We start from the raw sequence: 26,218 nt of genomic DNA, 5'->3' as shown, positions 1-26,218 counted from the left end.
AACCACACTGCTAACAGTACCGTGCTGCTAACAGAACCACACTGCTAACAGTACCGCGCTACTAACAGAACCACACTGCTAACAGTACCGGGCTGCTAACAGAACCACGCTGCTAACAGAACCACACTGCTAACAGAACCACACTGCTAACAGTACCGCGCTGCTAACAGAACCACACTGCTAACAGTACTGTGCCTGCTAACAGTACCATGCTGCTAACAGAACCACACTGCTAACAGTACCGTGCTGCTAACAGAACCACACTGCTAACAGAACCACACTGCTAACAGTACCGCGCTGCTAACAGTACCATGCTGCTAACAGAACCACACTGCTAATCTGCCGCTAATGATCGTCCGTTACTGTGGTCGTTATTATCATCATGCTGCTAATGGGACCGTGCTGCTAACAAGACCACGGTGCTAACAGAACCACACTGCTAACAGAACCACGCTGCTAACAGTATCATGCTGCTAACAGAACCACACTGCTAACAGTATCATGCTGCTAACAGAACCACACTGCTAACAATACCGCGCTGCTAACAGAACCACACTGCTAACAGAACCACGCTGCTAACAGAACCACACTGCTAACAGAACCACGCTGCTAACAGTACCATGCTGCTAACAAAACCACACTGCTAACAGAACCACACTGCTAACAGTACCATGCTGCTAACAGTACCATGCTGCTAACAAAACCACACTGCTAACAGAACCACACTGCTAACCTGCCGCTAACGATTGTCCGTTACTGTGGTCATTATTATCATCAAGCTGCTAATGGGACCGTGCTGCTAACAGAAATACTCTGCTAATAGGACCATGCTTCTGTAGATGTATTTCACATTTCACTTTTTCACTTTTGGCGCCTTTTTTTTATATTTTAGTTTCATGCTTTGGTATTTTGGTGAGTTGCGATGGTTCTTCTCGTCCTGAACATTTCATTGCATTGTTGACCTTGATCTGCATATGACAATAAACCTAAACTTAAAGTAAACTTTTTTAAGATGGAACTGCTACCTTAGCAAGTCTGCTTCAGATGATTAGTAGAACACAGGAATATAGATGTATTATTTCAAAGCAATATTAATTTCTTAATTTACTATTGCCTTTAACCCAATAAACATAGACTGAAAGGATCAGATTGTTTTTCTCAACATTTACATTTCCTGTTCAGAACCAGCATAGTGTCCAAAAATCAGGTACAATTTAGAGTTGATCTAGTTTCATTCCCCATTTGATCATCCATGTGGGAATCTGTATTTTGTTCTCTTTTCCTTGTGTTTCCTGTACTCCCCAGTGTTTTTTCTCTTCCTTGTTGTCAGCTCCTGTCTCACCTGTCCTCAATCCTAATCACCCCAAGTGTTCGTCATTTTGTCTTGTCAACCTCCTTATACTGTATATTTAGCGTCTGTCTATGTGGTTTGAGGTTCGTGGATTGTGCTTGAAAGCCTGTCATGTTCTGTTCCTCTGTTGTCTCCTTCAGCCATTCAGGTGTTTTGCTGCTGCCCCGTCAGCCGTTTTGGTTTAAATAAATAGATATCTTTATTTTACCTTTGGAGTTTCCTGTGTCTGCTGCACGTAGGTTCAACATTAAACCACCAGATCATGTCAATCCAGCGCCCTTATATTAAGGTTTTAACAAAGTGTGGCATAAAATCCTCTGGCTATTTCCTGTTTTTTTTTGTTGTTGTTTGTTTTGTTTTTTGTTAAATGTTTTTTCTTCTAAACTTGACTGGACTCAAACTCGTAAAAAAAAACAAAAAAAAAAAAACTGGGTTATGGGTTAATAAAGAGAGCTTTTTATATCTTTAGCAGGATGTCACACCACCCAAGCATGATGGGGTGTGTCAGTGTTCACGTTTCTTTCTCACGTGTGTTTTTCTGTTCAGTGCCTCAGCAAAGATAATTGCTCTCCAAGACTTTTCTATCAAGTGTCTGTCAATCGAAGGTGGGATTTGTCTTCAAGTGCTGGCGATAGTGACTACACATGAATAAGGCAGATTTCCTGAATTTACTTCTTGTTTTCTTGATTCTGATAAGTTTTAACCAGAACTTGATTTTGATGAACACGTTCACTGACATGAAAACGCTAAAACCAGCAGCAACATCTCACAGAAACAGATCCGATGGATTATTTTACTTGTCTTTGCAAGAACTTTTCCCTTGCAAGCAGACCGGCCAAAAAAAGCAAACCTTTTGTTGCTTATTTGTTTGATTTGACTTTTTCAAGAAAATTAGGCAAATCAGACATTGTGGACGAAATGAAGCTTAGCAAAGATGCAGTTATTGAGCTAAAATTAGGTGTGGTGGTAACTGAGTCAGTCCCATCACACACTCTAAGCACTACTCATTGCACCACATCTTTGATTAAAACATTAGAATGAAATGTTGAAGTCAACCCAGTTTGACTGTTAGCAAAATATCTCCTGAACCACTGCATGGATTTCAACAAAACCTCCAGAATATAATAAGTCACATTTGGTATTAATACAATTTTAAGATAGCTGCTATAATAATTGACCTTAGTCAAGACTAAAATGGATACAACTCAGTCAGTTTTACATATATTATTAATTTGACATCATGTAATGTTGTACGTAATATTACTTTTAAAGTTCAATCAAAACGACTAGAACTTTGTCCAAAAGATTAATAATTGTGTTTGTATGTTTTTTTTGCCAACTGCCCATTTTGCTTTTTCCTAAACTCTTTCCTCGATAAATCAAAGTATTTAAATAATTAACTGAATGCTGCTAATATAATCCATCTGATAAGTACCGTATCGCCCATATTTAAAAAAGAGTCAATAAAACAAAAGCCCACAAACGAAACGGTTCAGGATGAGCATGAAAACAGTTTGAAATCAGGGTATTGTGCAACGGTTTACATCCACAAAAACTCATAATAGTCTGAAGAAACAAATAACTGAGGAAGCATAATGCAGCTTATTTGATCTATTTTGACATTTGATTTAAAATACTCTAAAACAAATCTCTTACGAGAGGGTTACTGAGGGTTTTCTTAAAAACTGGAAAATTAAATTACCAGCCTCGTCTTCCGTTCCTTCTAAAGACACCTCAGCATTTTTTGTAATTTCTTGACTTTTTAAACATATTTCTGAGTATAAATCAGTGTGTGTGTCCCTAAAGATCAAATCATAAAAATGTCAACAGCTGTATGAGAGAAATGACGGAGTGTGTTTAATTTGCTCCATCAGGCGTAAGCCTCGCTGCCAATCAGGAAGAGGAGACCGACATGGAGACATTTCAAATGGAGATTGACAAGGAGACCAAGAAGTGCACGTTTCGCACCAGCCAAGGGAACTACTGGGCTCTGGTGGCGCATGGAGGCATCCAGAGCACGGCCTCAGAAGTGTGAGTGAACGCTGCTGTGTCCGGCGGACGGACTGAGCCTTAATGCCACCAACATGCGTTTGAGTTTACATTCTGCAAAAATGAAGAACTACCACTTTTATTGTGCTCCACTGGCTACAGGAATTATACAAAAACATATTTTTCCTCCCAAGCATTAAGCTACATGATTAAATTTAAGTTTTAGTTGAAAGCCTGATATATAATGTGGTGTTTTAATAAATTAAGTGGCCTAAAGTAGAAAATTGTAGATCCCTTGTGTAAATTAATCATTTATCATAATCATATTCCTTTATTTGTGCATTCAGTATATTGATTGGAATACATCCAATAAAAAGCTCCCTCTTTTTATTTATTGAGCGCATGGAGATCACAGATCGAACCTGCATGTTTTTGGACTGTGGGAGAAACTCCACACAAACACAAGAACGTGCAAACTCCCCACTGCCCCCCAGGTCCAAACCAGGGATTGAACCCTGGACATTCTTGCTGTGAGCCAACAGTGCTAACCACTAATGCATCATGCTGCCTCTTTCCTCCTTCAGATCAGCCAACACCATGTTTTCAGTGGAGTGGTTGAGCCACAAGGTGGCGCTAAAGGCCAGCAATGGCAAATACATCTGCATCAAGAAGAATGGTCAGTTACTTGCAGTCAGTGACTCCATAGGTAACAGAGTGTCCTCCTTATTTCTCTTAGCTCACGTGTCTCTTATTATCAGACACAAGCGCTGACCCTCCCTGCCTGTCTATGTCCTGCTCCCAGGTGAGGACGAGCAGCTCACTTTAAAACTAATCAACAGGCCCATGCTGATCCTGAGAGGGGACAATGGATTCATCTGCCACCACAAGAACTCCAACACGCTGGACGCCAGCAGATCCGTCTACGACATCTTCACCCTGCAGTTCAGCAACGGGGCTTACAATATTAAAGGTCAGAATGTGCCCAGTCAAACTGGGAGTCTAATGTGGCAAGCCAGTTCATCACATAAGCAGAACTTTCAAAATAAAAGTTAATATTTACGGTGATTCTTCATAGTTAAAATGAGCATTTCATGCATAAATAACATTTATTATATTGCAACTGTCTTCTTCCTTCAACAAATGACGTCACATTTCTAATTTGTGTGTACTGAGTGAGCTTCATTTGTAGATATCTACGACTATATTCTTTTTTTTTTTCTGGACTGGATCATAAAATAAAATTTAAAAAAAACTAAAGAAATGGACTTCTGTTACGCAGTTGAAGACATTCACTTTCTATCCAGGCACCTTTCTCAGTTACAAACTGTTTTGATTTGACATTGTAAATATTTTAATTAATTACTTTGTCACTTTTTGGTACTTTTTTTTTTGTGTACCATTATTGCATGCTTTTTTTGTATTGTCTTGTTAGTTTGTTTGATTTTATTTTTTTTTAGCGAGTCAAATAGGTTCTTCTCATGTTAAGCATTTCATTGTACTGTTAACCTTGTGTTAACCTTGTATATGACAAATAAACACAACTTGAACTTGAAACCTAAAACATCCCCTTAAACATTTACTAGTTTAAAAAAAAAAAGGTTTTTTTTTAAAGATATTTTGAATTACACTGCCTGACAAAAAAAAAAAAGTCGCCACAAAAAAAGGTCACACACTAATATTTCGTTGGACCGCCTTTGATTACAGCAGCATTCTCTGTGACATTGTTTCAATAAACTTCTTCAATGTCACAAGATCTATTTCCGTCCAGTGTTGCATTAATTTTTCACCAAGATTTTGCACTGATGACGAGGCACATAGTCATGATGGCTGCATCACTTCACCTGCCTCTCTTCTTACCTTGATGCTCCCATCACTCTAGAACAGAGTAAATCTGGACTCATCAGATCACATGACCTTCTTCCATTGCTCCACAGTCCAATCTTTATGCTCTCTAGCAAATTGAAGCTTTTTTTTTCCAGTTAGCCTCACTGGTTAGTGGTTTTCTTAAGGCTACACAACTGTTCAGACACAATCCCTTGAGTTGCCTTCACAGTGTGTGTGTGTGTGTGTGTGGAAATACTCTTACTTTCACTATTAAACGTAGCCCTGAGTGCTACTGTTGTTTTTCTTAGATGTGATTTCACCAAACGTTTAAGTGATCGCCGATCACAATCATTCAGGATTTTTTCCCGGACACATTTCTTCCTCAAAGACGATGGGTCCCCACTATCCTTCCAGTTTTTAATAATGTGTTTGACAGTTCTTAACCCAATTTTAATAGTTTCTACAATCTCCTTAAATGTTTTCTCTGCTTGATGCCAATGATTTGACCCTTCTCAAACAGACTGACATCTTTTCCACGACCACACGATGTGTCTTTCAACATGGTTGTTTAAGAAATGAGAAGCAACTCATTGCACCAGTTGGGGTTAAATAACTTGTTGAAGATAATCACCTATGCAGTAATTATCCAGTAGGAGGCTCGTACCTATTTGCTTAGTTAAATCCAGGTGGTGACTTTTTTTTTTTTTGGCCTGGCAGTGTAGAATACCATTGACAATGCAAAAGTGTTGATTGTATGACACAACTGAATGCCAAACATCTTCATTGGGCCTCTACCATCTCCTTTTGTTAGTATGACTTTTTCTCCTGTGCAGGCATCGACGGGCGGTTCTGGTACGTGAACAGTGCCGGGCTGGTGTGTTCGGATGGTGAGGCCCCGGAGGATTTCACTCTGGAGCTCCTGGAGCGTGGACGCCTCACCATCCGTGGCAAAAACGGCAAATACCTGCGTGGAGACCAAGGAGGCACTCTCAAAGGAGATGGACTCGGCCTGAGCAGCTCGGCCCTTTGGGAGTATTAGATCAAATCTCAAGACCAAACTCCTTCTAAAAAATAATAATGGAGGCTGAGAGCTTTAGCACTAATCAGTAATCTAACATCTTGAATCAAGTCAGATGTTCACAGAGCTGAAGGACGAGGACTAAACTGCGCAGGATGTTCAACCAAGACTAATCTTAATGAAAGTGTTTTGAGTTCATCTCAAAGCTGAAGTTATTTTTGTGTTCCTACTTTGGTTTTCACTGTTTTACCACCTCCTCAGGTAGGAAGACTGACTTGTAACGGCTCGTGTCCCTAATTAAATCTGTACAAGTGATCCAGGCTGACGTTTGAAACAGGTACGGCAATCATTACGGGTTAAAACATCTCTGAGAAGTTGTGCAGGGTAGAGCTGGTGATTATTACCAGTAACGACATGGTTTCATGTAGAGACTGCAAAAATGACTAAAACACAGCTGATATACAAAAACATTGATTTTAATTGTTATATTTTAAAATATATATGAAATGTATGGTTATTTTTTATCAGTATGAAATTGTTGCTATGATTATGAGAATTATTGGAAGCACTAAAAAAGAAAATGATTGGTTTCTACTGTTTTGAAGGAAACAAGCAGAATTATAATGTGTGAAAGTAACACGGAGGTTAATTTAGAGGTGAAATAAATAAATACAAGATTAGGTTTTTAGCATTTTTGAGCGAGAGACATTTAATTGAGACAAAAAAAAACAAACATGCAAAGTGCATTATTGTGGTTCGCTTATTTCTTTACATCTTGCTTCCAAGGAGCCAAACGTAGGTCATCAGGCTTTCATAAACTGTATTTTGGCATCAGTTCCCTTCAAGTTATAAGCAACATTGGCATGCAGAATGGATTCTGTATGCCAAATGAATAAAAATTTGAGGAAAAAGCAGCCAAAGTCCAAAGAAAAAACTAAAACAAAAAACTTGTGAATGCAAAATGAACTAATTAGGACCAGGTTAAAGAACAAAAAAAGTCTGGCTCCTTGAAAGTAGTGTTTTTTTTTTTGCAGAGCACCGTGTTTGTGCCGCAGTTTGATGCATCAGTGATGTTAGATGTTCAGTCCAGTAGAAGCAGAACCCACAGATTTTTAGTGATTTATTTTCACAAGGGTTTAAAGTGATGAACAGAAAAAAAAACAACAACAACATTTGTATAAAAATGACCCCCCCACCCCGAAAAAGTTCAATCAGCAGTAAAACACAATGGAGACAGCACACAGCTAGTTATTTCTTGCAGACTGAGAGCTACTATCCATCCATTATCTTTCCCTGCTTCTTCCTTTTTGGGTCACTGGTAATCATGTCCAGCAATCACTGTGTGAGGGACAACCTGGACAGGTGTCCAGTCCATCACAGGGACACAGAGACAAACAACCATTCACTCTCTCACTCACAGCTAGAGACAATTTAGAGTTACCAATCAGCCTAACATGCATGTTTTTGGTCTGTGGGAGGAAAGTGGAGTTAAAGTGTTTAAACCGTGCACGCATGCACGGAGAGAACATGCAAACTCCACCCCCCACTGGTCGAGATTCAATCCGGCGACCTTCTTCTTGCTGAGGCGGCAGCTCTACCAACCGCTCTACCGCGCCCTTACTGTGAGCCACTAATGTAGCTCGCATCCCATCAATCCCAGTAGCTGATTGGGACTATTTGGAACCAGACCAGTCAGCAGTTTGCTGGCTGTACTGGTTTCTGCTGCCAAACGTGTTTGTTCCTGCAGCACTTCTTCAACTCTTCATTCAAAACATCACGTTTGCCATTTGGATAGGACAAATCAGGGACGCGTCTGTGCAGAGCCTGCGACTCGGAGAACACGTGTGAATGGAAGCAGGACACAAAACAAAGATGTGATTATTATAAACGGGGTGATAACAGCAACTTGAGTCGTGCCTCTTTATGAAGTATAAACTCCCAGCAGGTGTTTACCGTGCGCTATAAACGCATGTTTACTGTAGAGATTACGTCGCACGAATGCGCATTATTTTGTTCACGCAGAGGTAAAGTCAGGGTTACAGAGCAGCGCACGAGGCCGAGGGCCAGCTGTGTAGGTGTTAAATTACGAGGAGAGGATTTTCTCTGAGTGCTTGGTAAACATCGAGAAGGAATCGCTTCATTTGGCTCGAGGACATGCCCACGCTCAAGGCTTCTGAGATTTGACTTTGCTGGATCTGTTGATGTGAGAGAAGGAAAGAGAAAGAAATTTATTAGAGATCTGGACACGCCAGCTCTGAGGTCTTGCGTATCCAGCGAGTACTTCCTGAGAGGTTCACCAACAGTGAGATTTTGCAGATGAATGCACAAATACGGACGCCCGCACTTCACGTCAGCGGGCGACGAACGGCGAGCACGCTGGGAACCGAGTCCTGTAAACGCATCTCACCTCAGCCTGCTGCAGCGCTCGCCTCAGTCCTAACCTCTGCACCGCTTCCGTGGAAGCAGCTTTCTCAGAGGCCTTCTTCAACAAAGTCTGTGTGGGAAAATAACGAGAACAGTTTTTACAAACAAAAGCGAGAAGACTTTTATCAAACGAAGGATGCAACGTGGTCCATAAACCTAATGAGGTCAATTAGGACAATCAAAATGTCAAGTTAAAGTGATGTTTAAGTGCAAATACAAACAAACCATCAGCTGCAGGCTGCAAGTCCACCACACTTGTTAGGAAATAGAAGTACCGTATTTTTCGCTGACCTATTTGCATAAACTTTTGCGACTTACACGGCGAAGCAACATACTTGTGATTTTTTTCCATATTTATAAACCGATTTTTGGCTGAGATCTGGCGATTTCATTCATTCTGACGTGGAAAATATTGAACAGTACCTAGAGGGTCCTCGACTCATATGGCAAGCCAAGTGTCTCATTAACAGGTAAAAGTGGGACACTTGGCTTGCCGTACCAAGCCACCTTCGTCTCGCTACGGAACTCCTGGAGCAAACGTCAAATCAGCTGCATTTCACCGCACAGGCGAAATGCACATAACACACACGGTGACACATAACAGATGCGACTTATATGGCAGCAAGTACGGTAGTGTAAAAAAATAATAATAATAATAATAATAATCCGTCCAGTAAAATGTTCTATATATTAACATAAGGCCAATGCAAGAGTCTCAGCTGAACCACAGAGGAGGTTATTTTTAACATTATTCAAAGGTCCTGTCTCTCAACTAGAAACACATCAATCAAGATCTGCAGCTACATTTAAATAGTTGTACTTGACATACTTTCTGTTTCCCACTGAGAAAACTTTTCAGGGGAGTATTTGTAGGCAGCACTGAAACAAGCTGCATTTTCCTTGATGAAACGTTTACAAATGACGGGGAGATTTCACTCACGCTCGTCGGAAAACGTCCTGCGAGTGTGTGTGTACCTGAATCCGTCGCAGCACAGCGTGATGCAGGCCGCACACCGGGGCGACTGATGAGCTCTCGATCTGAACCTCCACACAGACCAGGCCCTCCTCCTCCTCCTCTACTTTCATCTGGAGACCAAAAGAGAAACGCTCAGCTGGTATAAAATCAAACAAGCAGGAGCGCTGAGTCAGCATCCACACTTTCCTGCTTGTTTCTTCTCCGTTTGTTTCACAATCCAACTACATCTGCATGTTCATACATTCAAACCTTCAGCTCATTCTGGACTATTTCTTTATGTATATATATATATATACACATTTTAGACTTTTCAAAGTATTAAACTTTATTTAGAATAAAATCTCCATAGAAATCAAAGCAATCTTCAAGCTTCAACACATTTGCTTTATTTTTCTCCTTTTGCCACTTTTAGCTTTGATCTAACATTCTGTTACTTTCACTTTTAGCTAGTTTTACAGATTTTAGCATGCTTTGCCAATTTTAGCTAACGTTTTACTCATTTTAGCCGTAGCATCTTTTTACTACCTTTAGTCACTACTTTGCTCGAGTTATCTTTAGAAAGAAAGAAAGTGCTGTTGTCATCATCGTATGTTTCTACACAATGATGAAGTTCGTTCTCCACATTTAACTCAACACACCTGAGATACACACAGGTGGAGCAGCGGGTGGCTATGTTAGCTGCTCAGGGAGCAGTTGGGGATTGGGTGTCCTGCTCAGGGACACCACGGCATGTGGGCATGGCGGGGAGTTGAACCTGTGACCTTCTGGTCCCAGGTCGGCTACCCCACCTCTACACCATCTCGGCATCTGTTATAATTTCACTTATATTTGAGCCGTTTTAGCCATTATTTAGCTTTTAGCTACTGTTGTGTTGCTTCAAACCACTGTTTGGTAGCTTTTAGCTACTGTTTTACTCATTTTTAAGTTGCATGTAGCTATACCGTTTGTTTTGCTACCTTTAGAAAGTGTTCTGCTCTTTTAAAGTTTCCTAGCCGCTGTTTTCAGCTAACGTTCTGCTGCTTTTAGATTCCCATCCGTTTCATTCGTTTTAGCTTCAACAACGCAGTTTCCCTTCAGCGCTCACGACGCACGTTCTCCAGCCTAAATTTAAACCACTGCTTCACCTCTTTAGCGCTCAGTTTGACGGCGGCTTCGTTCGGCGCACGGACTTGGATCACCGAGCCGCTCGTGTCGACCTCGTCTCCTCCGTGTCCCATCTTCACTCCTTCGTGATCTTCAAACAGCAGCCAGCGGAGAAGAGCGGAGCAGAGACTCTGAGAGGCCACCTCCGTGTCCAGACCAAAGCTTTTCAGCGTCAGCGTGTCCCTCAGTAACTCTGAAGACACCCGCACGCTCGCTGAATACTTCTCGGGCTTCGAGGCTCCCCCTCCTTTGGAACACCTGATCAGTCTCGAGCGTAGAAAAGCTTGAAGGGCGTCTGCCGCGTTGTTGGGCTGGGGGGCTGTGGGACTGATGACTTGTGAGGCGTGCAACCAGTCCACTGTCAGTGTGTTTAAGGCCAAGCTGAAGCAGCTATTCTGCAAACCAGGGCGGAGAACTTCCTCCTCCTCTCCCAGGAAACTCGACAGCGAAAGGATGAGTGAGCAGTTCACAGTCAGAGGGAAAGTCGTGTCGCCTGCAGCCGCCACCGGAAGAGACACTTCTAACGTTTCCCCGGGACACAGGTTGTAGAACGGGAATACAAAACTAGTGGAGGTTTCCTGTCCTGCGCTGGAGGAGCAGGACGCAGGAAAGACGGCGACGCTCAGCGCCCAGCCTCGCTCCAGGACATGAGGACTTGAGTTGTTCAGGACACACTTAAGACTAAAGGCGTCTTTCTGAAGAGATCTGCTCCAGCTTGTTGCGGCGTGACATCTGATGGGCGTCCCGTTAACCGGAAAAGGTTCTTCAGTCGTCGTCGTCCTTCCCGTCAGCAGGAAACTGATGTTTACCGCCCGACTCAGCTGCCTCAGAGTTTGGTTTTTGGATTTGATGGCTGCTTTTAGCGCCGATGCTCTAAAAGAACAGGAAAATACGGAGAAACGGTTAAGTTTGACATGTTTAAATGAACAAATGATGTCATTTTAGGAGTTTTCTCTAAACTTCGGGTTACCTCTCACAAACATCGCCGATGGCAGACAGGAGGTCCCTGACGCTGCGACCGGCCTGTGAGGAGGGAGGCTGAGAGAATCCTTCATCCCGTCTCCTCACCGGTGATCTAATGCTCTGAAGCTGCCCTCTGACCGTCAGCCCGAGCAGCTGAACTTCACCTAGCACCAAAGAGGACACCTCAGGTGGACAGTTTCAGAGTCAGATATGAAAAGGACAACACATAAGATTATCGTGTGAACGCTTCTGAAACATCCTCACTATCGTCATCCGTTTTTCTTACGTGTGTTTTTCGGTGCGACTCTCGTCCCGCAGTTTTTAAGCTGTTTCAACAAATCAAATAATAAACGTTCAGCTCGTTCAGGACAATCCTGCTGAGACTTTTGGTATTGGTGCAGCTTTAGCTTTTTGAAATATTTAGCCTTTTTCTGCCACTTTTTTCCTCATAAATGAATTGAGCTCATTTTTCATCCTTTAAATCTTTAGATCTGTTTTCAACCTTTTACTGCTCCTTTCACATTTTGCTCTGTTCAGCTTCTTTCAGCTTCCTTGTGCAATTTTAAACTTTTTTCAGCTACTTTCAGCCGTTTTGTGCTCCTTTCTGATTCTTTTTAACTACAAACATTTTTGTGCTTCTTTCAGCTTCTTCCTGCTAGTCTTTTATTTCAGCTACTATTTTATGCAAATTTGAGCTTTTTCAGCTCATTCCACATTTTTTGCTCTCATTTAAACTTTGTTCAGCCTAATTCTGCAAAATTGTGCTCTCTCCACTTCCTTCTTGTAATTTAAGCTAATTTATGTTCTTTCTGCTTTCTTCTGCTATCTAAGCTTGTTCTGCCTTTTTGGCTACATTTTATGCTAATTTCAGCTGTTTCAAGTCTATTCAATTTTTTGTGATAATTTTTGCTACTTTCAGCCTAATTAACTCATTTCTACCAATTTCATTTTGTTATGCTAGTTTCAGTTATTTCAGCTACTATTTAGCTGTTTTATGCTAATTCCACATTTTTTAGCTCATTTCAGCTCTTTCCACTTCCTTCTGGTAGTTTAAGTTTCTTTCTGCCTTTCAGCTACTTTTCAGCCTTTTTTTTTTTTAGCTAATGTCGTTATTTTTGTGCTCATTTCTGCCAATTTAAACCCAATTCAGCAAATATGTGTTCTTTCAGCTTCTGCTAATTAAGGCTTGTTCGTCCACTTCAGCTACATTTCAGAATGTTTGTTAGCTAATTTCAGCTGTTTCTCAGCAGGTTCTTGTGCAATAAACATTCACACTGTATTTTCACAGGAAATACAATATCTCTAGTAAAACAAAGCTGCCACTTTGCTCGAGGAGCGTCTTAGAGATAGAACATCGAGTTACAAATTTAACAAATTAATAACAGACTAAAGCTGGTTCATCAGACAATGTGGTCCGAGGGTTTTTATTATAGATATATGGTTTAATAATATATTTTTTAATTTTTAAGAATAAAACATATTTTTAAATCTTTAGTTCCACAGAACCAGAAAAAAATCTCTTTATGCAGTTGTTACATTTAAGGTTATGTTTGAGGTTCTATACAAACAAAACCACAGCTGATTTCTGAAGGTTGTTCGAGATGGAAGTGGATTAAGAAAAGTAAAAATATTTACTAATCTGGCAATGATTTAACTTTATTTGGTAGCTTGAACCAATACGGTTCAATCCCTTTGTTACACTAGTTTTCATCATGGATTCTTGCTCAATTGTGCCGCAAACTAAATTCCTTTTTACTATTACCGTATTTTCCGCCGTAAACGTTGCACCGCATCAGTCCAAACAGGTCTAATAAAGTGGACAAATCCATAAATACGTCGCTTTGTCGTATAAGTTGCATCTGTTTGTTACGCGCCGCTGCTGACAAATGTGGGCCGGTGTTGTGCCCAAAATCGAATGGCTGTCAAATGGCGGCCACGGGAGCGTGCACGAGAGGACTGTAACAATAATTTAACAAGATTAACACTTAAAAACAATTATTTGTTTGCTCGAAATTATAGCAAAGGTGCGTCTCAGTCTAACTTTTCCTTAATAAAAGCACTCGGACGGTCAAATCAGGTGTATTTTCAAAAGCAGATACGCGGAAACATGACGGCGCAGAGGGCGACTCGTTGTGCATTTCTTCGAAATTTAACTAGATAAACACTTAAAAACAATTATTGTTAGCTTGACTTTATAGTAAAGGTGTGTCTCAGTTGAGCTTTTACTTAATAAACGCACTTCAATGGTTAAATCAGCTTCATTTCGCCTCGGCGGCGCAACAAAATGAAGCTGATTTGAAGGTTGCTCTAAGCAGACGACGGTGGCAAACTGATTAATAACCACTTTTACCTATTACATGATACAACGGCATGCCATACTACTCGAGTGTCATCTAGTGGCTGAAAATGGTAGTGTTCAATATTTTCTGTCAGAATGAATGGAAACGGTCATATCTCAGCAAAAAATGGTTTATAAATATGGGGAAAATCCATAAATACGTCGCTTCAGCCTATAAGTTGCAGGGCTTGTAAATTATGCACAAAAAAAACAAACGTGACTTATAGGGCGAAAAATACGGTAAATCAACTTGATGGCGAACAGTGTTGAATAAGCGTTTCTTAATAAAAATCGTGTTCAGCCAAAATCTGAACATGTGATTTGTTCAGATGCATTTCTGTAAACACATAAACTAAACTCACTCAGACGTGAACGAGAGAAAAACGCTTTGTGAATGTTTAACACTGAATGTTTGAGTCTTTCTTGACGTTTACCTTTTTGATCAGGAGGCACTGCTGCACAGTGAAAGCCTCTAATGAAACATTTTTCGGTGTTTCAGCAAGTTTCATCTGACCGTCACGACTTGCTTTTTTTGCTCACTAATCACATTTGACTTCGCTACTTGAAGTTTGTCACAGATCGTCTTCGAATTATCTACAGTCGCTGAAAAGCAAAATGCGGACATAAAAAGGTTTTTGTTATCAAAACGCTGGAAAGATTTAAATGAAACTTGCAGATTTTATTAATGGACGTACATCTAGAACTGATAAACTTTTGGACTCGATTCAAGATGGACGCCACAGCCAGCAGCCTTTAGAAAACACAATAGCTAAAACTCAGCTAATTTTAGATATTGAGCTAGAGTTTGGCATTAAGGAGACTGATCCACTGGGCTTGAATAAACTGCACAAGTTTGTTTAAAAAAAAAATGTCATGATGGTTTTAATGTCAACTGTTTCTGTTAGCAAAATATTTTATGAACCGCTGGATGGACTTGAATAAAACGTGCTGAAAGCAATCAATGGACGAGCAACGACAACTGAACAACTTAAAATTAATCCAAATCATGGAATCAAACACATAAATAGCGATGACTCGGCCAGTTTTAAACATGTCAAGTAGAATTTGTTGTGCAAGTAGCTGAGCGTCGTTCACATCACATAAACTGAGAGAGCTTGTGATATTTTTAAAGGTTTGACCAAAACTGCTACAACCCCATTATTACTCCTTTAGTTCAAACTCTGACATGAACGGCAGCCGGTGAGACGCATCCCTTCAAATAATGTTAGGCCTTTAAAAATCTAAAATAGCTTAAGCTAAACACCTTTTAATGAACAAAGCAGCAAAAGTTTGTGTCGTTTTCCCAGCTGCAGACTCGGATGCACCTAAAAGCGGTTAGGGGGCTTTGGTCAGCATGCCACTCGTCTGCTCACCTGCAGCGCTGAACGTCGGCTCACTCAAAGCAATGACTCCGCACACGTTCAAACTGGTCGGGCTTTGGAGGGCCTCGACATCCCTTTCTCTGTCCTCTCTCCCAGCTGACTCGTCTGACAGCTTCAGCGCGAGGAGGTCTGAGCCAGTGCTGTAGTAAAGACAGTTTTTACCCACAAAGCCACACTCCACAGGTCCGGACACACACCCCTCGGTGAAACGAGCAAAGCTTCCCTCTCTTTCTGGCCCGGCTTTGTCAGCCTTGATCAGCGCCACTCTGCCTTGTTCGCCCACCACCACCAAGCACTGTGCGTGTCCTGGATCTGTTTCCGTGACAACAGATGCTCCGGCAAATACGACCGGCTGCTCGAGGCTATAGAGAACTCGGAGCCGTGATCCTGGCAAACCCAGAGGAAGGAAGCACAAGCGCCCATCTGGCAGGCCGCAAAGAACAACTGGGGATTTGGCAAGTGCCGCTTCAACCCCGAACAAAAGTTTGAAGAGAACAGGCTCCAGGCAGACGTGGGAATAGCTCACATCTGTTGCATCAGGGGAGGTAGAAAGCGGAGGCCTAATGCCAAAATGGGCACAGAGTAGCACAGTCCTCCCCGTTTGTCCTGCCTTTACCTTTGCACCGCCGTGTACAGCAGGTGAAACGAGTGGCAGGTGGAACAAACCGAGCACCTCATAGGTGGTGGGCTGTGTTTGTTGGGGTCTTTTATACAAAGTCATCAGCCAAGATGTGTCGGTCTGACAAAGGGTCAGGAGCACGGAGCCAACAAGGAGCAAAGAGGACACTCCGCCTGCATCTACAGCAACAAACTCAGAGGAGATGTTCAGCTCAGCTGGACTGGAGGAGGCATCACCCGAGGAGCCTTGAACCCTGCAGAGGTGAAAGGGTTATTTATTAATTATGACAAACAAACAGGAAGCTGCTGTGGATGAGTGCTGCTTGAATACCTGTGTAACAGCAGCTGTAAGTCCACACAATAAACTCCACACCTACATGCTACAAACAGGAGCTGCTTGTCGTGGCTCTCAACCAAATCATTCACAGGACCAGGGAAGTGAAGGACAGCCTGCAAAACAAACCATCAGCAATGTTTTCCACTGCATTAACATTAAATGCAAACTATAGTTACCGTGAGTTTTCTATCAGTAGCACTGAAGACATAGACCTCGTCGCAGCCCGTGCAGATGAAAATATTCGTCTCAAAACCAGACGTCACCTTCTTCGTGCCTGGTTTTCCTAAAAGCCCAAATTCAGCCCAAGTCTCGACAGAACACCGTCCTTCCATTAGCACAAACCTAAAGACAGAAAACAACCCGCTTACCGCGAAGATCCAACATTGGCAACACAATTCAAATGTTAAAGTTAACAGAGGTAGGAACAAGAAGGCACAAGTTCCGCGCCACGAGTTTTGACCAATAACAGCGAAGAACTACATTACCCATGATAACTGACGCCGGATGTAAATTTAGCTAACATGATTCTGTTTTACTGAAACTTGACGGTAGTGAATTGAATAAATGTGTATTTATCCATTTGACTATAGTTAAACAACTATTATTAATAGTTTGGAATAATTTTGCGCCATTTGTGTGAGAGTTTGCCTGCGTCTCGCGCTTGTTTGACAAACATCATCCCACGAAGAAGAAGACGGGAAGACCTCGTGATCTTTATCCACCAATCAAAACAGCCGAGGTGAACATCCGCCCAAATTTGAAAGCGTCCATATTTGTTCGGTATTTTTTACGGTGTCGCGTCTTTGGGTGTGCGGAAAAGCGTTTATTTTTGACGTTTAAGACGATGAACCCTTTCGAAGAAGTGTATTTAAAAATGTATTTTTACGAGAACAGACTGAAAACGTTTGAAGGCTGGCCTTTCAACGAAGACTGCACGTGCACCCCAGAGAACGTGAGTGAAGTTTTTAATAGTAATGGAGTCAACAAGTTTAAACAACTACTGTAGTAGTTTTGAAAATACAGCAAGTCTTGCTTTAGTTGGAGATTAAATAGTTTTGGTAAATTCTTCCAACAAAGTTGATTGTAAAAATAAAAGTGTTGCGATTATATTTCATAGCTTAAGTTATTAGTACATAATTTCGTTCCACCTCATATACCACATGTGATGGAAATGACAATAAAATTGACTTGAACTTATTTACAGTCAGGCTGTATGTATGGACAGTCCCTCAAGTAAAGTAAATGGACTGCACTTATATAACACCTTTCTAGCTTATCAATACACTTATACAATATATACTCATTTACCCGTTCACACAGCACTCTACTAGATTTCTACAGAGGTGATCAGAATCTGTTGGAGCTAATCAGAGCTTTACCACATTCATACACCGATGGGACACACATCGGAGGCAAGGAGGGGTTATGGGTCTTGTGCAGGGACACTTTGGCATGGTCCACTGCTGGTGGAATTGAACCCCCAACTCTTGCATTGGAGGACGACTGCTCTAACCACTCAGCCACAGCCGCCCTGCATGAAGTGCATGAACCTTTACTGATGGCTAAAATGTTAAAATAAATCAAAAACAAATGCTTATTTTGTTTCATTTAATGCATTTATGAATTATATTTTATTTCTATAGTATGTGGAAAAAAACGTGTTGCATCTGGTCGTAGAATTAGGAAAAGCGCTTATGTTAAGACAATACAAGAGATGGTGGTTTTATATCTATCTATGTGTGTGTGTGCACTTAAAAAGTCTAGAGCATCTAATCTGACAAATGTTTTTATTTGTTATAAAATGCTCAAAAATGTAATTTTGTCTGACAACCTGAAACCTAAACATTTTTTTCTTGACTAAATCAAACAAGTAGAGTAGGTTTTGTTTATCAAACTTTATAGAGTTTCATTGTTTTATGTAGTACCTTTAAGTATAATTTAATCTGCTTAAGTGACTCTGTTGGGTTTAAAGTGCTATAAAATTTCATAAAACATGTAACACTTCATTTGCCTCAAGTCATGTAATTTAAGAATCTCTGTATACAGATTATTTTAGCATCGCTCGCTTGCCTAAATAAGTTTATATTCATTTTATTTGCTGTTTACCCCTTTTTTTCTTCTAGATGGCCAAAGCTGGCTTCATTCACATCCCTTCAGAAAACAGTCCGGACACTGCCATGTGTTTCTTCTGCCTCAAAGAGCTGGAGGGCTGGGAGCCAGATGATGACCCGCTGTAAGATCAGCATTTAACTAACCATTATTATTTTTACAACTGCAACAGGATCAAAACATGGACACTTTTTATTATCATCATTATCTCACAAGTTTAAATTCATCTTATTCAGTTATAAATACAAAAAAAAGGTTCAACCTTGTCATCTGGACAAGTTTCTTTTTGGGAGAAACGTTTCATCTTTCATCCAAAATATTTCACCTGAGGCCTGCCAACCCAGATCTGTCTTATAAATAGCACCTCGTAGATGTGTTTCAAGCCAGGCTCCTGTTGAAGTCCCAGAAACTGGATTTACACGTGCAAAAAGGGACCATCCGTCCAAATCAGTCATCACGCATGACAATCAAATGTTTTAGGTCTTATCTACCTGGATGATTGAGCTTCCGAACCTTTTTCTGGACCACTTTGGTCTCATTTGTCCTCTGGCTGTTTCTGAGAGGAGCAAGTTGACCACCAGGCCTAAAATATTTGATTGTTTTATACGCATGTCTGTTTGTTTACAAGAAGCGCTACTGTCCATCAAATTGTGCAGCTATGATCAAAAGTTCATGTAACTTTCATACCTTTTAATTTTATGTGTATATCTTTAGTTTAGATTTTATTTAGAATAGTAAATTTTAAATATATATTTTTACATTTGCTTATCTTAGCGCTTCTTGTTTTAACTAATAAAAGTCCCTGTAAATAAGTGGATTGTTTTAATTGTTGTATTTTTTTTATATTTTTTTAGGAAAGAGCACAAGTCTCATTCATCATCCTGTCACTTCATCGCCCTGAAGAAAAAAGTAGAAGAGCTGACTGTGGAAGAATTATTAACTTTACAGAAGGAGAAGCACAAATTAATGCTTGTATGTTCTTTCACAACCATAACTTGCTATTTTTTTATTTATTTTTTTCTACATCTTCCTAATTTAGGAAGTAAAGTATTCAAGTAATTTTTAAGAACGCTAACATTTTAAACAGATGTTTAATTATCTTTTTTTATATATATACAACAGCATACATCATTGTCTCCAAAATAGTCTTGCAAGAACAACAACGTTGATAATATTGATCTTTTTTTTTCTTTCCTGACAGAAAAAGACTGGAAATGAGGCCATCGCCAAGTTTGAGGAGGCAGCCAAACTGAAAGGAGCAAATATCGTCAAGACGGCCATGGGAGAGGAGTGACGGGGAAAACCACCTCAGATAGTTGCCATTTCATTTGTGTTTGTTTGGCTGTAAATATTTTTATTGCTTTTTGTTTATTCATTCCTTTTGAATTTTCTTGTGGATATTTTGTTTTCTGTAGTTTATTATATAAAGCTACAAGTCATTTGAAATGAGTTTGGATTTCACAAACGGCAAAACTGCTTGGTAATGAATAGCTGGATTAATATTTGTTTTTATAAAGTAGATTTCCTCATTTTTACTGTTTGGTCTTGTTTGTTTACTACAACAGTGTAAAATTTGAGATATTCAATCTTCTTGTATTTATCTTGTTTCAATAAAGTGCTGTTTCCAAATCCAGTTTTCTCCAGCCTTAGGTTACTAACCATACTAGAACGATATGTACTATTAAGTATTTGGTTTGTAATATTTTCAATATCTGGATGATGACATGGAGTAAAAATATATGTAAATACCTTTGGGTTTTCTACCAGAGACCAAAAACATGCACGTTTGGTTCATTAGTGACTAAATTATACCTAGGTGTGAGTGTGAATGGTTGTTTAGGGTCTTATCTCCAGTTTATGCAGATGATGTGGTTCTGATAGCAACTTTAGGCCAAGACCTTCAGCGTGCACGGGGGTGGTTCGTAGACGAGGTTTTGCTCCTGGACCTGTTGCCTCTGCAACTCGACTACGAATTATCTGGAATGAGAGTCGGTTCCTCCCAGTGTGTTCATGGTGCTCAACTGGAAAAGGGTGGAATGCCTCAGGTGCAGTAGCTCAAAGTACCTGGGTGTCTTGTTCACAGGTGATGGTAGGATGAAGTGGGAGATTGATCAACAGACTGGGCCTCATTGATCAGGCATGTTGAAGAAAGAGCTGAGTCAAAAGGCAAAGCTCTCAATTTACTGGTCTCAACTCTCACCTGTGGTCACGAGGTTTGGATCATGACCGAAAGAAGGAGATCCTGGATACAAGTGGCTGAAACGGACTTCCTTCGTATGGCCAGGTTCCGCCTTAGAGAGGGGGTGATCAGATAGCTTCTCTGCATCGACAGGAGTCAGTTCAAGTGTTTAGGCATCTGATTAGGATGCCTCCTGGTCGCCTCCCTTTAGAGGTTTTCTGGTCACATCCCACTAACAGGAGGCCCTGGGAAAGATTCAGAAGTTGCTGGGAGGGTGGCGATTCTTCTCTGACCTGGAAACACCTCAACGTCCCCCAGAACAAGCTGGGAAGTATCTGGGAAGAGGTTTCGCTCCTGGACCTGTTGCCTCCGCAACCCGATAAGTGGTAGAAGACGGATGGATGTTCTTAAAACTGCAACTTAATAAAAATCAGAGCTGGTGTCTGGATGAAAAGTTCCTGCACAATATTTACTCCCTTACAGATTTTTTTTCTGTATTTGCTTTAATTTTTTTCAACCAAACAGCCCGAGTAAATAGAAAAGGCACTTTTAAACAATGATACTATTCATTAGTAGATTAAACTATCCAAACCAACCTGTGTGAAAACATAATTAACCTCCAATCACATGATCAATCACACCACTGGAGGAATTCTGCTCTGTTCTTCAGATCGTCCTGCTGTAGACTCAACGTGCCCTTGAGGTCATAAGGTCACAAAATGATGGGTGGATATTCTCCTTCAGAATTTTGAGAGAAGTCATCCATGTCTTGAAACAGCATTGTGTCTCCATCACCATCGCTGCCATGTTTGTCTGCCAGTAAGATGTTCTTTTTCTGAAACGCAGTGTTAGTTTTACACATAGAAGCCGGTGTGTGTCCTTTGTAACAGGACACACACACACACACACACAGTCTACACACACACACAGTCTGGATTCTGGGACCTCCTGGATGAGCTCTTCATGAACTTGTGCAGTAGTTTGGCTGGTCACTCCTGGGAAGATTCACCATGCACTGTTCCATGTTTTCTAACTTTGTGAATCCTGGCTTTATTTACATGATTTTCTAATTCTACAGATTTGGCAGAAAGTAATAGTGAAATTCAACTCGGCTTTAAGAAAAAAAAAGAATCACAGTTTAATAAGGGTGACAGTTTCTTTCGTACATAGGGCCTGGTTGCTTTGGTTAGTGTTTTTCTCTTAATAAATGAAATCATTATTTGAAAATTGCATTTCCATTTACTGTTATCTAGGCTACAAGGGGCTAGAGTTTTAAGTAGAACATAAACAGCATTATTTTTAATATTACTTCAACGATTCTTCAGATTTAGCAACAACTCTTCACAGTATTTCTCCCACTGGGGGAGTACCAAGAAAAAAATTACCAAAACATCAGCTTTGTAAAAGAATGTCCATAGACATTCTTTTAAAAACCTTTAAGTTACAAGTTAAACCTATGCCAGCACTGTGGTTTAATGGCTAGACTCAGCTTTCATTTACACCCAGACCATGAATCACCTCTGGACCAATAAAATCCACACACAATGTCTGGGACTGTAGATATGTGTAAGCAGGTGTCTTTAATTGCTTTACTTAATGTATGTCTTTATTATCTTAAAAATGTTTTAATGTGTGTTTGAATGAAAAATGATGAACACATTCAAATGTGTTATCGAATTTGTCCCCTTATGGTTAAAGCCCTAAATTATAGGCTAAGAATTAGAGATAAGGGATTTTTAAGGCTCCCCCGATACAATTGTCACAAGAATCTGCCTTAAAGTATAAAACAACTAATCACAGATAAAATGTTTTTTTTTTTAATGAATCATTGAACATACAGCATCAAGATATGAGAATCTACAAACATTAATGCCCAGTTTGTTTACGTGGAGGAGACAGAAGTTGGTTTCAACTTCCTGGGACCTATGGTGTTCAGTCATTCCTGGTAGCCTTGCTGCCTTGTGCCAACACTTCTCAAAATGCATGAAAAAACCTTGGTTTTCTTACATTTAGTTGAAGTAGTTTCATTTTTGCATGAGCACATGAAGGGTCGGACTGAGGCGGCTCAAGGGCCGCTTCTTGCCCTCGAGGCGGCACTTTGCGCACGTGTAGTAACTGTGCCGTGCGTAAAGGCGCCTCCTGACTGGAATCCAACAGCCTCCCTGACAGAAGCTGCTGCAGCTCAGGCACACTCCTCTCTGCGCAGCTGTGTGATAACTTCCCTCATCTCTCCCTAAAATCTTTGGAACTGCAGCTCCACTAAACTGTGGAAGAAACAATCGAGACTGGGTCGCCGTTCTGGGGTTTGTGCGTTACGCACGAGTGGAGCCTCCAGCTGTGCGTCATGAAGGTAACATTTGGAGCTGTGGTGATCACAGCGGGGATCTGCGGTCTGCTGAGCTTCGCCTCCTTGGCGACCTCCCTCGGAACCGATTACTGGTTCATCATAGAGACCAAGAACATGAGCGACTTTGAGGACATGAGCTCCCACTCGGGGCTGTGGAGCATCAACGAAGGTACAGGCTTTTACCTCCTCCTGGTTCAGTTTTACAATAGGAACAGTTATTTCAAGTTGTCTTCTCTAAATGTGTGTTGTTCTGAGGGAAACTTTGCCGCTTCTGTCCGTTTTATTGCGTCCAGGAGGGAAGACGCACGCGGACTCCATCGATTCCTTTGCTGCCGATTCCTCCACATACTCGGATTCCGAGCTGCGCATGCTCAGTGAGTCTCATGTTCCAGCTCTGTTCGTTCTTGATTATTATCCTCAGTGTGTTAAATTAGACAGGAGTGCACTGATGCTCCATGCGTTTCCACCTCAGACATGCACGGAGCCATAGTGGTTCTGCTTCCCCTCAGCCTGGTCCTGCTGCTCTTTGGTGGGATCTGTGGACTGGTAAGCTCCCTGGCCAGAAGCCCGGTCTTCCTTACCGCCACAGCCTCTTACTTCTTCATCTGCAGTAAGGCTCAGTTTCTGCTCTTGTGTCTTCTTTTTTTTTTTTTGCATCCTCAAAGTGCAATGGTTAAATCAAAGACCCATTCAGACCCCAGTGGGAAAAAAGTGATTAGTTAGACCTTGCATGTCTTGCAGGAATGAATATCACATTTCTTGCCAAGGTTTTAGACTGTGATCTTATTTTGAGAAATAGCATTGATGAGTTGTTGCCATTTTGGTCAAACCTTAGAAAAAAACTTTGTGCAATCTTATGTGGTATAGCAGGGCATCAAATATGAGCTCATCTGTAAAGTTAATTGAGTTACAGCCATTTATGTGATGGCTAAGGTTAATTAACTGCAGTAGCCATCTTGCATTGGATGGACTTCAAAACGCCATCAGTTGTAGAGGTGTATCCATTGACTATTTTCTAAAAATTTCATTAAAATCTGTGCAGTGGTTCGTGAGATATTTTGCTAACAGACAGAGTTGACTCTGATAGTTAATGCTAAAATTTTTTGCACAAGAATAATTCTCAGTTACAACCTCAAAATTGTTGCACAATATCTCTAAATGGGTGATTTATAACAGATTTGATGTTTTCTAATATTAGTCAGCTGCGGTGGACGTCTTCAAATGGATTGGCTCCAGAAGTTAATCACTCATAACAGTGTCCCCGAAGACCATTTCTTGAAAGTTTCATTAAAATCTGTGGAGTGGTTCATGAGATGTTTTGCTAACAAACGCACACAGACAAAAGCATTACGTTCCACCTTTTGTCTTTCAGAAGCTTCCACGAAAAATAGTTGCAATAAAATGAAATCTAGGAGAGAGATTGAAACGTTACATTGCTGCTGTGAAGTTCCAGGAGAGACCGTGTTGGCAGAAGAGACTGAATACATCACAGCGAGCACGAGGAAAATGCAGCGCCGCTCTGCTTTGCATCATTTGCTTCAGGCTTACAAAACTCAGGAGCAGCTGAAATGGAAAAAGACTTTCTGACACATGAGAGTAATTTAGAGAAGGTGCACGGAGCGGGACAAAATAACCGTCACTGTGGAGAACAAACAGACCACAATTCTCTATTTTCCTTTGAACAAATTCAGTAAAAACAGTAAATAGTCTCGTTTGTGATATATTTTTCATATTTCAGTTGTTTTGACGTAAAACAGATTTGGAGCATTTTGTAACGCACGTACTCTGTCATACAACTACATATGTGTGTGTTTATTTTAACACAAGAATTTATGTTGGATGTTGAACCGTGTTTGCTTGTCAATCTGTTAGCAAAATATCACGAACTGCTGCACATAATTAAATGAAACTGTCAGAATATAATTATTTGATCAACTTACGGAGTCATCCCCATCCAAGATGGCTGCCACAACACAAAAACAGCCTGACTTAGTCACACAGATAGAAGTAAAAGTTGGTGTGGTAGTAGCTGAGAATAATCCTCAACACATGTGAAGAGTGCTACACATTACACATCCCTACTAAAAACTTTAGCGTTAACTTTAAAACAATCTTGTTTGTTAGCAAAACATCAAGTACTACTGGATGGATTTTAATAAAGCTCAGAAAATAATTGTTGAATGTGAAATTGATTAACTGGTTGCTCTACCAACTGCACCACCGTGCCACTCTCTTTAATTTATGTTGTAAGAAATAACTTATTTCGGTATTATTCACCCTAAGGCCCATGCGTCAAGCTCAGGGCCCGGGGGCCAAATATGGCCCTTCCTAACAGCTTATCTGGCCCCCAATATGATATTTTCAAAGTAAAATATTTTTGTCGCTAAAAAACACTGAGCATATTTTTATTTAGTGAAGATGTCTCATGAAAGCTAGCCAACCTTGAAGCCAAGAAAAATTATTTAGATTTTCCCATAATCTTTGATTTAGATGCATTGCTTTGATATGGGGCAGCACGGTGGCGCAACTGGTAGAGCTGCTGCCTCTCAGCGAGCAGGTCCCTGGTTCAAACCCCGGTCCAGGGGCCTTTCTGGGTGGAGTTTGCATGTTCTCTCCGTGCATGCGTGGGTTTTCTCCGGGTACTCCGGTTTCCTCCCACAGACCAAAAAACATGCATGTTAGGCTGATTGGTAACTCTAAATTGTCCCTAGGTGTGAGTGAGAGAGTGAATGGTTGTTTGTCTCGTTTGTCTCTGTGTGGCCCTGTGATGGACTTGCGACCCGTCCAGGGTGTACCCCGCCCCTCGCACAGTGATTGCTGGACATGGGCACCAGCGACCCCCGTGACCCAAAAATGGAATAAGCGGGTAAAGAAAATGGATGGATGGATGCTTTGATATGTGATTTTTCAACCACCTGGAGCAAAAGGACTCTTACGTCCGTCTGCTCTTTGTGGACTTCACATCTGTCTTCAACACCATGATCCCCCAAACCCTGATGGACAAACTATTCACACTAGGACTAAGCCCCTCCATTCACAACTGGGTACTAGACTTCTTAACAAACAGACCACAGTTAGTGAGGATCCACAACTTCTCCTCCTCCACCATAACCCTCAGCACTGGCTCTCCTCAGGGATGTGTGTTGAGCCCTCTCCTATTTACTCTGCTCACGTATGATTGTGCAGCTACCCATCCAGGCTGTCACATTGTAAAGTTTGC

General features: G+C 41.0%; 4 protein-coding genes across 5 annotated transcripts in view; 3 read left to right on the top strand and 1 right to left on the bottom strand.

Moving 5' to 3' along the window:
- fscn2b (fascin actin-bundling protein 2b, retinal) overlaps window positions 1–6,245 on the top strand; it is a 12,598-nt gene extending 6,353 nt beyond the window's left edge. Inside the window, exons 3-6 of one of the 2 annotated variants that reach the window (XM_037690777.1) lie at window positions 3,226–3,382; window positions 3,925–4,046; window positions 4,143–4,310; window positions 5,998–6,245. In XM_037690777.1, the coding sequence (XP_037546705.1) occupies window positions 3,226–3,382; window positions 3,925–4,046; window positions 4,143–4,310; window positions 5,998–6,203 (653 nt within the window). In that variant the 3' untranslated portion in view covers window positions 6,204–6,245. Of the gene's footprint in view, window positions 1–3,225; window positions 3,383–3,924; window positions 4,047–4,142; window positions 4,319–5,975 lie in introns of both variants that reach the window. The other variant, XM_037690776.1, reaches the window with a different exon arrangement.
- Window positions 6,246–8,260: 2,015 nt separating this feature from the next.
- On the bottom strand, window positions 8,261–16,695 carry faap100 (FA core complex associated protein 100). Its single transcript, XM_037691132.1, has 8 exons — window positions 16,540–16,695; window positions 16,358–16,476; window positions 15,400–16,280; window positions 11,696–11,852; window positions 10,707–11,598; window positions 9,582–9,692; window positions 8,590–8,676; window positions 8,261–8,377 (listed from the first exon to the last, which is right to left on the bottom strand). Exons 1-8 carry the CDS (start codon window positions 16,693–16,695, stop codon window positions 8,261–8,263), a joined length of 2,520 nt encoding a protein of 839 aa, XP_037547060.1.
- Window positions 16,696–17,110: 415 nt separating this feature from the next.
- birc5a (baculoviral IAP repeat containing 5a) lies at window positions 17,111–19,955 on the top strand. Its single transcript, XM_037690775.1, has 4 exons — window positions 17,111–17,315; window positions 18,487–18,596; window positions 19,327–19,444; window positions 19,674–19,955. Exons 1-4 carry the CDS (start codon window positions 17,208–17,210, stop codon window positions 19,764–19,766), a joined length of 429 nt encoding a protein of 142 aa, XP_037546703.1. The 5' UTR covers window positions 17,111–17,207; the 3' UTR covers window positions 19,767–19,955.
- Window positions 19,956–22,995: 3,040 nt separating this feature from the next.
- Window positions 22,996–26,218, top strand: part of tmem235b (transmembrane protein 235b) — a 14,200-nt gene continuing 10,977 nt past the window's right edge. The window contains exons 1-3 of the mRNA XM_037691005.1: window positions 22,996–23,167; window positions 23,292–23,372; window positions 23,471–23,608. Coding sequence (XP_037546933.1) covers window positions 22,996–23,167; window positions 23,292–23,372; window positions 23,471–23,608 — 391 coding nt within the window. The remainder of the gene's footprint in view (window positions 23,168–23,291; window positions 23,373–23,470; window positions 23,609–26,218) is intronic.

This window comes from Nematolebias whitei, chromosome 17, assembly GCF_014905685.2.
Source record: "Nematolebias whitei isolate Nwh7 chromosome 17, NemWhi1, whole genome shotgun sequence".
NCBI lineage: Eukaryota > Metazoa > Chordata > Actinopteri > Cyprinodontiformes > Rivulidae > Nematolebias > Nematolebias whitei.
The sequence above is the reverse complement of the archived record's forward strand: the minus strand, read 5'-3'. Positions and strand labels throughout refer to the sequence as shown.